Genomic DNA, 12610 nt, shown 5'->3' with positions numbered 1-12610 from the left:
CAAGGAGAGGGGAGAGAGAGAAGCAGAGTCCCCAGTGAGCAGGGAGCCCGATGCAGGGCTCTACCCCAGGACTCTGGGATCATGACCTGAGCTGAAGGCAGACAGTTAACCACCTGAGCCACCCAGGTGTCCCAAGAATGTTTCTTAATTTAAACAATCTAATACGTTATAGTTTTTTAAAAATACATAAATGAAATGGGTGACGAGTTGTTGAATGAAACCAAACTTAACCTAGTGTCTGGCTATAGAAAGTGCTCAACAGAAAAGGGTTTTTTTTTTTTCTCATTACCTCATTCATTCCTAAGAGTCACCCTGTAGGAAGATCCTATTGTTCTCCCCATTTTACAGATGAGATGGCTGAGGCACAGGGACACTAGATAGGATCCAGTAAACCACCTTCAGCCATCTGAGCTGAGTATGTCCTAATCACAGTCTGTCTCTAGCTGCCCCTCCAGAGAAAGGGCCTGGGGCAAAAAGAAGTAACTTGCCCAAAGTCTTCAGCCCAGAAGTCCCACAGTGGGACTTGAATCTAGGTTTTGCTGCAAGTGTCTGAATCCAGGACACACATTATTTCTCAAGCTTCCTGCAACACTTGTCATACATGGAATTTCCTGGCCTCCCTGGAGACTCGGATTCAACTAGACCAGGATGGGGCTTGGGGGCTTGTTTTTCGTTCTTTTTTTTTTTTTTTTTTTTTTTTGGTAAATATTTTATTTTATTCATGAGAGACATACACAGAGAGAGGCAGAGGCACAGGCAGAGGGAGAAGCAGGCTCCATGCAGGGAGCCCGATGTGGGACTCAATCCCGGGTCTCCAGGATCATGACCTGGGCCAAAGGCGGTGCTAAACCACTGAGCCAACCAGGCTGCCCGTGGGGGGCTTGTATCATTAACAAGGGTCCCAAAGGATTCTTCTCACTAGGGAAGTTTGAGACACAGTAGCCAGAAATCAGTGTGGCCCAATGGATCCCATGGCCCCATGCTCTGAATCCTGCAACAATCTCTTTACCCAATACTGAGTCCCGCTCTGTAGCCACAAAAATAAATGGGGTGGGGATGCCTGGGTGGCTCAGCGGTTGAGTGTCTGCCTTCGGCTCAGAGCATGATCCCAGAGTCCAGGGATCGAGTCCCACATCAGGCTCCCCTTGGAGAGCCTGCTTCTCCCTCTGCCTGTGTCTCTGCCTCTCTCTCTCTCTGTCTCTCATGAGTAAATAAATAAAATCCTTTAAAAAATTTTTTTAAATGGGGTGGATTTTCACAAACCCAAGTGGATATACTCTAGATATGGGGTTCCATGAACATGCCAAGGGGCAGAACAATTCCTTCAGTGTGCAAGATCAATGTCATAAGAGCAGAGGGCTGGTAACTAAGAGAAAGGAGGACATGTGTGCCACAAAAGACACGGACAAGAACAGCCTAATTCACAATAGCTCCAAACTGGGAATGACGCAGACATCCATCAACCAGGGGACAGATAAACAAATTATGGTACATCACTCTAACAAAATGCTATGCCACAACAAAAACAGACTACTAATACATATGGCAACCTAGCCGAAGTTGACAGACAAGAAGCTGAGTGACAGAAGCCAGACACAGAAGGGCACACTCTGTATGATTCTATTTATGGGAAGTTGAAGAAAGGTAAACTAATCTGAGGTGAAAGGAATCTGTACAGTGGCTCCCTCTGTCGGGTGGATATTGACTGGGAAAAGACCTGAAGCATTTAGATTTACCTCTCAGCTATGCACTTAGGACCCGTGTGCTTTTCTGATAAAAATTATACCTCAGGAAAAAAATAATAATAAAAATCTTTAAAAATAGAAGAAAAATAACACACAATAAGGTCTGCAGGCCCTACTGCAGATGTGCCATACCCACCAGGAACCCCAGCTCTGGCCCGAGCCCTGCCCCTGACCAGTGACAGGGATCTCACTGCTTCCCAGGGCAAGAGAACATCCTCCATCCTAGGTTGTCTGTGATCCTTCAGCTGGAGTATGGGCTTCCCCTCTGAGTCCCTCTGTCTGCCTCACCACCCATTATGGCCCCCATGGTGCTTACCTGCTGACAGGGAGCCACGTGCCAGTTTGGGGAGAAGCAGGTCCAGCTGGCGGAAGGTGTGGAAGACATCAGCTGAGTGGGCACGGTCCTGGGCCTGGCTCTCATGGGTACGTGGCAGAGCTTCCACTCCATACAGAGTCAGGTAGCCAGCTCTGCAGGTGGCAAACAGTGGGTCAGGGACTCCTTCTTGGATGCTCCTGGCGAAACTCTCCCGGAGCAGCCGAGGCAGGGCCTCAAGCCCTCACGGGAGTGGCCCTTCTTGGGTGGACACAGACAACAGGCCATAGAGGTAAGTAAACATATCAGCTGGTGCTCAGGGATGCACACAAACAAAGCTGGCTGGAATGCAGGGTGTGGGAGTGGGCATGGGAGGGATGAAAGGTAGGGAGGAGCTCAGAGTACAAAGAGCAGAGAGAAGGGGCTCAGGGCAAGATCCTGAGCCAGGAAGGAAACTCAGTGTTGAAGAGCTGCAAGGAGGCTGGTGAGGCCGGAACAGAGTGGCTGAGGGGACAGCAGGGCAAGATGAAGGCACCAATCAGGAAAAGAGGCTACTGCTCCTGAAGAGGGAGTCAGGGCAGGCTCCCTGGAGGAGGCAGGGTCTGAGCTGAGCAGGGAGAAGAGAAAAAGGAAGGGGTGCAGGCTGAGGGCATGACCTGGGCACAGGCTCAGAGCCGACGAGGCAAGCGTGGTCTGGTCAGAGAGCTGCCAGGTGTTGCTGGTCCAGGCACTGGAGCTGGAATGTGAGGGGACAGGACGGGAGCAGCCAGGGGGTTGGCAGGGCCAGTCACAGAGGGCACGGAAGGGGGCTGGGTGGCGATGTGGAGAAGGTGGGGCTGAGCCTGAAGGGCCCTGAGGGGTCTGAGCAGCAAGGACAGGGCCTGGCATCTTGGACAAAGGAGGACACACACGAGAAGAATGAGCCCTCCTACCCGCGCGCACACAAATGCACACACGCGATACCCACAGGAATGCTCTTAACGAAAATGTTTTCACCACCATCCACTTGAAAATGCTCCAAAAGCCCAGCCCCTCTGGCCTCAGTCCTGGGAGAAAAACCACAGGCTTTCACTTTTTCCATGTGGTGGGAGGGACTGGACCTCAGCAGAGATACCAACAGAGCCCTGATCCGTCCCCCATCAGCTTCTCCTCGTTCCTGCAGCTCCCAGGAGGACTTTCCGGAGGAGGAGCAGGTGGAAGGGGCGGGGGGGGGGGGGCGAGAGCCAAGAGAGGCCTGTCTAGTCCCACTCCATCCCTCATCCGTGCAGGGCAGGCTCCTGGCACATCTTCAACCAATGTTTGATGGAGGGATAGATGGAGGGAGATGATGGAGGGATAGATGGAGGGATAGATGGAGGGTATGAGGGATGGGAGGAGAGTGGAAGGAGAGATGACACATCTTCAACCAATGTTTGATGGAGGGATAGATGGAGGGAGATGATGGAGGGATAGATGGAGGGATAGATGGAGGGATGATGGAGGGAGAGGTGGAAGGAGAGATGACAGAAGGATAGATGGAGGGATAGATGATGGAGGGATAGACAATGGAGGGGTAGATGATGGAGGGGTAGACGATGGAGGGGTAGACGATGGAGGGGTAGGAGAGTGTATGGCCGGCTGGCTGGGAGAGAGGAAGGCTGGGCGTATGGATTGATGGTTTGACTTGGGAGAAACTACAGGGTGCTCATGATTTTGAGCACAGTCACCCAGTCTCCTACTGTCTCATGTGTCCCTGCATCCTTCCCTCACCCAGCCTGGCTTCCACATCCCAGAGATGGAGAGCTCACGACCTGCTCACCTCACCGCATGGACACAGCAACCCTTCCTTTGAACAGCTGAACCTCCCGGGGTCATACTCATGCCTCCTCATCGTCCATGTCCCCCGCCCCTCCAGTCATGCCAGGCCCCGGGGGCCCGTTCTCCACACCAGGGACCCCAGGTTCCTTATGGCAGAGTTGTAAAGGTACAACTCATCCACTGGATTCAGTCCACCAACATGTTTTGTTTGGTCAATAAAGTTTTCCTATAAACAAACTGAATGACTGGAAAAACCACACAAACTCTGAACTCCCCCCCCCATCTCATCTTGGAAAAGGAGAGAATCTGGTCCCCCATGAGCCTGCAGTCCCACCTGGCAATCCTGGGCAGCCGTGAGCCACAGTTGCCCCCTTATCTAGGAACCAGCCGCATCAGCTGGGTCTGTGCTCTCTGGTCCCATTGGCACCAGGGTTTTCCTTAAAGCAGAGAACCATTTCCTTGTATATATATTTCTACCAAAATAAGCAAAGAAAAATAAACCATAAAAAAACCCCAATAAAACCCAACAAGGCTATGAGTTTCAGGCTGTGGCACCTGCATATCAAAGTGACGTAAAACAGGGCAGAAGACAGAATAAATCACACCAACACCACATGACCTATAGGTGGTGCTAGGAGCCAGGAAGAAAAATAAAGGTGGCACGGTGCTGGGTAAAGAGAGGGGGCTATCCTGTTAAATGGGGTGTCGGAAGAGGCCTCTCGGGGGGGTGCCTGGATGGCTCAATAGCTTAAGCATCTGCCTTGGGCCCAGGTCATGATCCTGGGGTCCTGGGATTGAGCCCCACATACGGTTCTCTGCTCAGTGGGGACCCTGCTTTCCCTCTGCCTGCAGCTCCCCCGCTTGTGCTCTCTAATAAATACATAAAATCTTAAAAAAAAAAAAAAAGGCTTCTCTAAGGAGGTATCACTTGACACGTGAATGAAGTGAGGCGAGAGCCACAAGGAAATGTAGGGAACAGCATTCTTGGGCAAGGGAACAGAATGCGTAAAGGCCTTGTGGGGAGTGTGCTAGGCTGGGGTAGATCATGCAGGATCCTGTAGCCAGGGTTAGAACTCTAAGTGACTCTGAGTGAGGCAGAGGTGCCACAAGACAGGTTGGAAGGCTTAAAGGGTGGCATCTCATGGTTTGTGGCCACACAAACCTGCACCTCCCATCATCCAACTCACTCATTCCCTTCCTATCTCAGGGGCTAGAAATGGCACTAAAAAGGCCCAAGTCCACCAGGCCAGGAAACAAGCTCCAGCCCAGGCCTCAGATCCTGAAGACACAGGGACCCATTTACAAGTGACACCCCCACCCTCATCCCGATGTACACACGCTGCTGTTACCATGGCTGTAAACTGACTCGGCTGCCACCACATTGTCCCCACTCCTTCGGATACCACAGCCTCCTCTCTGACTTCTTTCCTCACACAAGGACGTAGGGTGATTGGAACCAGAGAAATGGGAGATGCCCTACCCTGACCTTGCTGTGTGGTTTCAGCTGCTTCTCTCTGAACCTCAGTCTCCACCTCCCACAACGACAGGGTGGGCCAGGCCAGCATCACCCAGACAAATTACAGCCCTCGGTGGTGTTTGCACCAGGGTGACATGAGAAAAATGTGGACCACTTAACACATCAAGGGTCATGCTTGAAAGCGTAGGCTCTGTAGGGTGCCTGGGTGGCCCAGTCAGTTGGGCAACCGACTCTTGATTTTGGCTCAGGTCATGATCTCAGGATCGTGGGATCAAGCCCAGCATCAGGCTTCATGCTGAGCATGGAGTCTCCTTGAGAATCTTTCTCTCCCTCTGACCCTCCCTCAGTTGCGTGCGCACGCTCTCTCAAATTGATCAATAAATAAAATCTTAAAAAAAAAATAGTGTAGACTCTACAGCCAGCCCCTCCATGACCCCAATGCTGGGCCTCTGGGCAAATGCCTTAAGCAGTCCAAGCCTCAGTTTCTTATCTGTTAAATCGGGTTTATAAAGTTCCAGCCTCTCAGAGCTGTTGTGAGGGTGAAATGCGTTCACACACATTGAGCCTACACGTGAGCACATAGGTAGGTGTCATAAACGTACCTGGGTCCCCTCTGTCAGTGAATGCCCATTGTTTATTCTGATACTGTGTCTCTAATTTTTTTTTAAAGCAGTTGAAATTGGCTTTGGTTTCTGAAATGCTGGTTAATGGCACCACCAGAAATTGGTGGGGTGGGCTGTCCTGCCTGTTGTCTCCCACCACCACTCCTGCCCCCATCAAATCCTCAGCAGGGCCTGTCAGCTCTCCCCTTTGTTGCCATCTCCCTGTCACCTCCAGGTCCAGGCTCCTGTTCTCTCTCCCAGGCAACATCAACAGCCTCCTAACAAGCCCATCGCCTCTCTGGTCACCACCCCCTGCCCAAGGCTAGTCTCCATCCACAGCCAAAGAATCTTTAGAACCCAAGTTCAATCAGGTCACACCTCCTATTCAAACCCCTAGTATCCCTCATCTCACTTAGAATAATTTCTAAAGCCTTTTATGGCCTTGAGGCTCCATGAGGCCTGGTTTACGCCAACTGCTCTGACCTCACCTTAACCCCACCACCTGGGCTGGCTGCGCTCAGCCACACTGGCTCTCCAGCCACTCTGCACCTGCTGGCTCCTTTGCCTACAATCCCGGCACGGTGGGCATTTGTAGCCAGCCCCCAACTCTGAGGCCGGGGCCTTTCCAGTCTGGTGAAAAGAGCCCCCGAGGTGCTATCACCCCATCTGCTCATCTCTGCTGCCATACCTGTCACTCTCTGGCATACTCATCTTCCCTTATTGGTTTATCATCTGTCTCTCTGACTGGTGTCAGCTCTGTGAATCCTGGGTCATTCTCTTTCCCCTGCTGTGTGCCTGGTGCCAAGGACCATGTCTGCCACTGCCGAAGGGAGACACATTGGGTAGTGCAGTTTTTAATCTAAGTTTACAAGATCTGATAAAAACTTAACATCCTGGGTTGGTCTCCCAATCATTTTGTTTTCCTGGTCTGTGAGGTCCAAGGTTTGGAAACCACAGCACAAGACGGTCCCTAAAACCTGGTTCTGTTCCTCCATCTCCGGACAGCCGGCAAGGCCCCCTCTTCCTAACTTATGCCTCCTTTCCAGCTCCTCGATTGAGCCAGGTGAACACCTGGGGTCCCAGATACAAAAGGTCATCTTGCAGACTTTGCTCTGAGTGCCCTACTCACAAAGCCCTCCTGGTTCCCGTGGCCACTCTCAATGGCTGACCCAGGTCCGGAGCACTGGAGACCACTCCAGGAGGTGGTGGGGGGGCCAATGGCTCACCTAAGCAGGCAGCTGTAGGAGAAATCCAGGAGACCTATCTCATGCCAGCCACTGCCGGCTTCTGTGGTGTCACCCAGCAGGACAGTGCGGAGGTTGGCATACATGGAGTCCGTGAGTGCCTGGAGGTCCTTGTGGAGGAGAGTCCTGGGGCACGAACAAAGCAACAGTACAGCTTCCAAAGGGGAACATGCACACAGGAGCCCCCCCATCCCCAAACCTCAGGGTCCCAGGGCTCTAATTCTTCATTGGTGATGGGGGCCTGTGGACAGTTGGCATAAACACGATGGTATTTGTATTACCATCATCAAAGACAAATACAGCTGCTCTTTATTGCACCAAGCACCAGGATCTCATTTCATCTTCTGACAACTGTAGGGATCACAGTTGTTATTATTATGGCACTCACTTTACAGACAGAGAAATTCAGGGCCAGAGAAGAACGTGACTTTCCTAAGGTCACACAGCCGGTAAGTGATACAGCTGGGATTGAAACCCTGGTCTGGGGGCTGGGGACACCTGTGTGGCTCAGTTGTCAAGCATCTGCCTTTGGCTCAGGTCATGATCCTGGGGTCCTGGAATTGAGTCCTGCATTAGGTTCCCCGCAGGGAGCCTGCTTCTCCCTCTGGCTTTGTCTCTGCCTCTCTGCCTCTCTCATGAATAAATAAAATCTTGAAAAGAAAAGAAACAAAACGAAATCCTGGTCTGCCCAACTCCAGAGTCTGAACTCCCAACCATGACAGTCTGTTCCTCCTCGGGACACACAGCTCAGATAAGGAACTCACATATTTCTGGAAGAGGGAGAACTAGCAGGCTCTTTCTCCTTGAGATCCAAAGTTAGGGACACCTGTTTGGATAAAGCATCCCCCGACCAAGGACTGCTAAGATGTGACCCTGAGTGAATGTGACATGAGGAATACAGTTGTCTGGGCTGGTGGCCTGGCCTCATCGTGTGTGTCTAGGAGCCTGAGGGGAGAAGTGGTCCAGGCACTGTGTGCAGGTGATGCAGGAAGCCCATCCATACTGCGCCTCCACAATACAGAGGCAACGCTGAGCCATGACTGAGCATGTGATTAGAAGCCAACAAAGGTGGGATCTTGTATCTGAGGTCAAGGCCCCTTTGTAGCAGGTGCAGGGAATCTAGAGCAGAAAACACTCTGCTGCAGCAAGTGCAGTGTCGCCCAACAGAGCAGAACCCATATTCAACAGCGGCACCTGGTGGCAGCACCGAGAACAGTGCTAATGGGCCGATCCAGCTCTCTGTCACCACCTGCTGTTTAGGAACAGGACAGACCCCTGTAGATTGAGAAAGCCCCTGGGTTCTTGCGTAAATCCAGAGGGAAAAGCCTCCAGAAGCGTTCCATGAACTCCCAGGAGATATAAGCATTTGGGTGTTCAAGTTGGAACGTTGTTGCAGAAACACAGACACAGCCCATGTGAGATAATGTGTAAAAGGGCTTATCTCAGCGCCTGGCACGTCGTTAAATGCTCAACAAATGGGAGCTGACATAGCGACTGACCCTGATCCAGCTTCCACTCCAAGCACTAGCCCTCGACAGAGACAGCAGTCCTTAATGCCCATGTGGGACCCATGCCCAGAAGACACTGTCCTAGCTTACGAGAAATTCCCAGGAACTCTTTGGGCAGGTGCTGGTGGAAAGTGGATGCAGTGCACTAAGGATTCTTATTGCTAATGGGACCCGATGGTCTCCCTAGAATGCCAGAGACTTGGACTTAGAAATACTCCTAGCAGCCATCCTGCAAAGCCAAGGTCAGTCTGGGTGTTGCCTCTCATCAATGTTCACCTCATATTCTGACCTCTCCTCAGCTTTAGCAGCCCTACAAAACCCAGTCTTCTAGATGCTCTTCCTACTCCAGGAGGCCACCCTTCCTGGAGACAGAATACTAATTATTACCATCAGGCTGCGTGAACTCCAGGAGTAGACCTAGAGTCTTATTTCTTCAGGACGTCAGCTGGAGGAGACTGGGCTGTGGAGTCTGCAGACCTGGGTTCAAATCCCAGCTGTGATTTGAACTAATGGTGGCCCATCGGTAAGTCACTTCACTTCCCTGAGTCTGTTTCCCCAACAGTAACCTAAGGACAAAAGTACCTACCTCATGAGGCAATTGCACAGATAGCGAAGTGTTCCTATCAAATACCCGGCATATTGGGACACCTGGGTGGCTCAGCGGTTAAGTGTCTGCCTTTGGCCCAGGGCGTGATCCCGGAGTGCTGGGATCGAGTCCCACATCAGGCTCCCTGCATGAAGCCTGCTTCTCCCTCTGCCTGTGTCTCTAGCTCTCTCTCTCTCTCTCTCTCTTTCTCTCATGAATAAATAAATAAAATCTTAAAAAAAAAATACCCGGCATATGGTAGGTGTCTTCAAATAGTGATGGGCATCATTCTGCACCCCCTGAATCTAGACGGTGACTAGTGCATAGTAGGTGCAGATGTAACAAATGCAGAGTGAATGTGCTCACACATCCTATTGTTCATATAGTTATTCCTTGTGTTTCAGGACCTACATCACTTCCTCACTGTGTGACCTAGGGCAAGTCACTGCTCTTCTCTGGGTCCCAGTGTTCTCATCCATAAAGTGGGGCTGTGAGTTATTTACCTTCCAGCATTATTGTAAGAACTAATGAGATCATAGAATATGGACTCAAAAATATTAATCACTCCATCCACCTCCCTTCCTTTTACATATGAGGAAACAGAGGCTCAGAGAGGGGAATGGACTTGCCCAAAGTCACACAGCAAGGGAGGGGTGGAGCTCGGATTTGAATCCAGGTCTGGGTGACCCAAACCCTGGTCTCCTCCTCCTGGAATCAGATCTGTCTCCCGAAAGGAATGAAAATGAGAAGAGCCTTCCCTCAGCCCCATTCTTTCAGGCAGTTTCTTGTTTTGTTTTTGTTTGTCTTCTCGAAACAAAATGCCTTTACTGGACGTCTATGGTGGAGACAAGCTCTGGCCACACAACACCTGGGCTATGCGGGCCCCTCCCCAGCCCACATGCAGGCACCATCTGTAGCCACTCACGGTTTCATCTTGGCCTTTTCATCACTGGGGCTATAATGTGGAAGCTGCACATCAAAAATCCTCTCCATGAGGAAGACAGCATAGGCATGGAAGTCCAGCTTGGAGTGAGGCTCCCACACCACCGCATCATAGGAATGCGGGTCCAGGAGGACAGTGACGTACCTGCCACCCACCAGCACCTGTGGGAAGGGATGGAGGGAAGAGATACTGTGAATGACAGCAGCTCTCAGTGGCCAGAGCCACAGGCACAGGCCCTGCCAGACATTTAGAGGACAGTCGTCTCTCCCCAACCCCTTACGACCACCCTGTGAAGCAGGGACCATGACCATTTACAGATGAAAACTGAGGCTTAGAGAAGGCACATAATATGCCTGAGATCACGCCACTGAGACAGCAGAGCAGGGACTGGCATTCACTTCTCTGCCCCCAAGGTTGCGTTCTTCACCACCTCACTCTTAGGCACCTCCCATTATTATCTTGGTTATTGCCATATCTCTGGTACCCAGGAAGGAGTCTGTCCACAGAAGGCAGCAGATGGATGCTGGTGCATCATGGGTGGTCCAAGTGGAGAGATGGATGGATGGATGAATGGTGCTGTTGGGTTAATGCTAGTGGACGTACCAGCAGTACCCACTTCTCTGGGAGGCTGAGCTCTGAATATAACCTGCTGCCCAAGAAGGGAAAGACGAAGCACTGGAGAACTGTAATCCTAATCCTCTAATTCACAAAGGAAAGGCATCTTCCCTCAAATGCCTGCGGGGAGGAGGGTGGTCACACAATCCTAACCATGCCTTGGTCCTGTTTCCAACATGTGATCTGAGAGTCATGTTAATTAAACTCTCACAAAATGCAGGAGATCAGGTCATGATCTCAGGGTTGTGAGATCAAGCCCTGCATTGGCTCCATGCTGGGTATGGAGCCTGATAAGATTCTCTCTCTCCCTTTCCCTCTGCCCCACATCCCCCCCTCTAAAATAAATAAATAAATAGATACATCTTTAAAATACAAGCCAATATCCAAGAAAAAATGCTGCTAGACGGATTGTTAGATGGATGGGTAAATGCAAGGATATCATCAGTGAAGGTATGTTGGACGGAAAGATGAATGGATGAGCAGCTAAAGGTTAGTTGGAAATTAAAAGTATGGAGGAATGTTGGGTACATGATGGTAGGATGTTAAGTGGATACTGGGTAAAAGGATTGAAGGATGAATGTTGGATGAGTGGAACTTGAAGAATACATGGAAGGTGGCTGAAGGTGGTGGTTGTCTGGATGTTGAAGAGATGGATAGATGGATTAATGGATACACACACAAATAGATGCATGCAGAGTAGACTGTATGGATACTGAATGGATAGATAGCTGGACGTTAGGTGCATAGTGGCAGATGGATGGAAAGATGGGTAGATAAATGGAAGTTGGTAGAAATTGAACATATGGGGACACCTGGGTGGCTCAGTCAGTCAAGTCCCTGACTCTTGATCTTGGCTCAAGTCTTGGTCTCACAGTTGTGAATCTGAGCCCCTCACTGAGCTCCAAGCTGGGCATGGAGCCTGCTTTAAAAAAAGATATCAGGGCACCTGGGTGGCTCAGACAGTTAAGTGGCTGCCTTCGGTTCAGGTCATGATTTTGGGATCCTGGGATAGAGTCCTGCATGGGACTCCCTACTCAGCAGGGAGTTTGCTTCTCCCTCTCGCTCTTCCTTGGTACTCTCCCTCTCTCTCTCAAATAAATAAATAAAATATTTTCAAAAAAGATATTGAACATATGGATAAAAACTGGATGGATGTTAGGTACATGAATGGAAGGATGCTGGATAAATGTGAGTTGACAGATGAAAGGTTGGATGATGGACAAATGGATGGATAGACAGATGTTGGATAGGTATACAGAAAGATCAGTGGAGAGATAGGGGTTTGATGGAAGTGGAATATATGAATGAATATTCAGTGGATATTAGGATGAAAGGATGCTTAGAAATCGGGTAGACTGGGCAGCCTGGGTGGCTCAGCAGTTTAGTGCCACCTTCAGCCTAGGGCCTGATCCTGGAGACCTGAGATCGAGTCCCACGTTGGGCTCCCTGCATGGAGCCTGCTTCTCCCTCTGCCTGTGTCCCTGTGTCTCTGCCTCTCTGTCTCTCTCTATCTCTGTCTCTCATGAATAAATAAATAAATAAACTCTTTAAAAAAACTTAAAAGAAATTGGGTAGATAGGCAGAAGGATAAATGTTGGATGGATTGATGGATGGATGGATATTGGGTAGATGGAAGTTGAATGGATAGAGGTTAGTTGGATGGACATACAAGAACTGGACAGACATTGAATGACTCAATATTGGGAAGATGCTAAAGGGATAATGAAGGGATGAATGTTAGTTAAGCGTTGGCTGAACCGATGGATGGACAAATGGGCAG

General features: G+C 50.4%; 1 protein-coding gene across 4 annotated transcripts in view; it reads right to left on the bottom strand.

Annotated features, from left to right (window-relative positions):
* Positions 1-12610, bottom strand: part of PTGIS (prostaglandin I2 synthase) — a 41002-nt gene that overhangs the window by 21131 nt on the left and 7261 nt on the right. For all 4 annotated transcript variants that reach the window (XM_041732874.1, XM_041732875.1, XM_041732877.1 and 1 more), the window contains 3 exons: positions 10198-10376; positions 7161-7304; positions 2062-2213 (listed from right to left, as the gene is read on the bottom strand). In XM_041732874.1, coding sequence (XP_041588808.1) covers positions 2062-2213; positions 7161-7304; positions 10198-10376 — 475 coding nt within the window. The remainder of the gene's footprint in view (positions 1-2061; positions 2214-7160; positions 7305-10197; positions 10377-12610) is intronic.

This window comes from Vulpes lagopus, chromosome 18 (assembly GCF_018345385.1).
Source record: "Vulpes lagopus strain Blue_001 chromosome 18, ASM1834538v1, whole genome shotgun sequence".
NCBI lineage: Eukaryota > Metazoa > Chordata > Mammalia > Carnivora > Canidae > Vulpes > Vulpes lagopus.
This window is presented reverse-complemented; position numbering and strand designations above follow the sequence as displayed.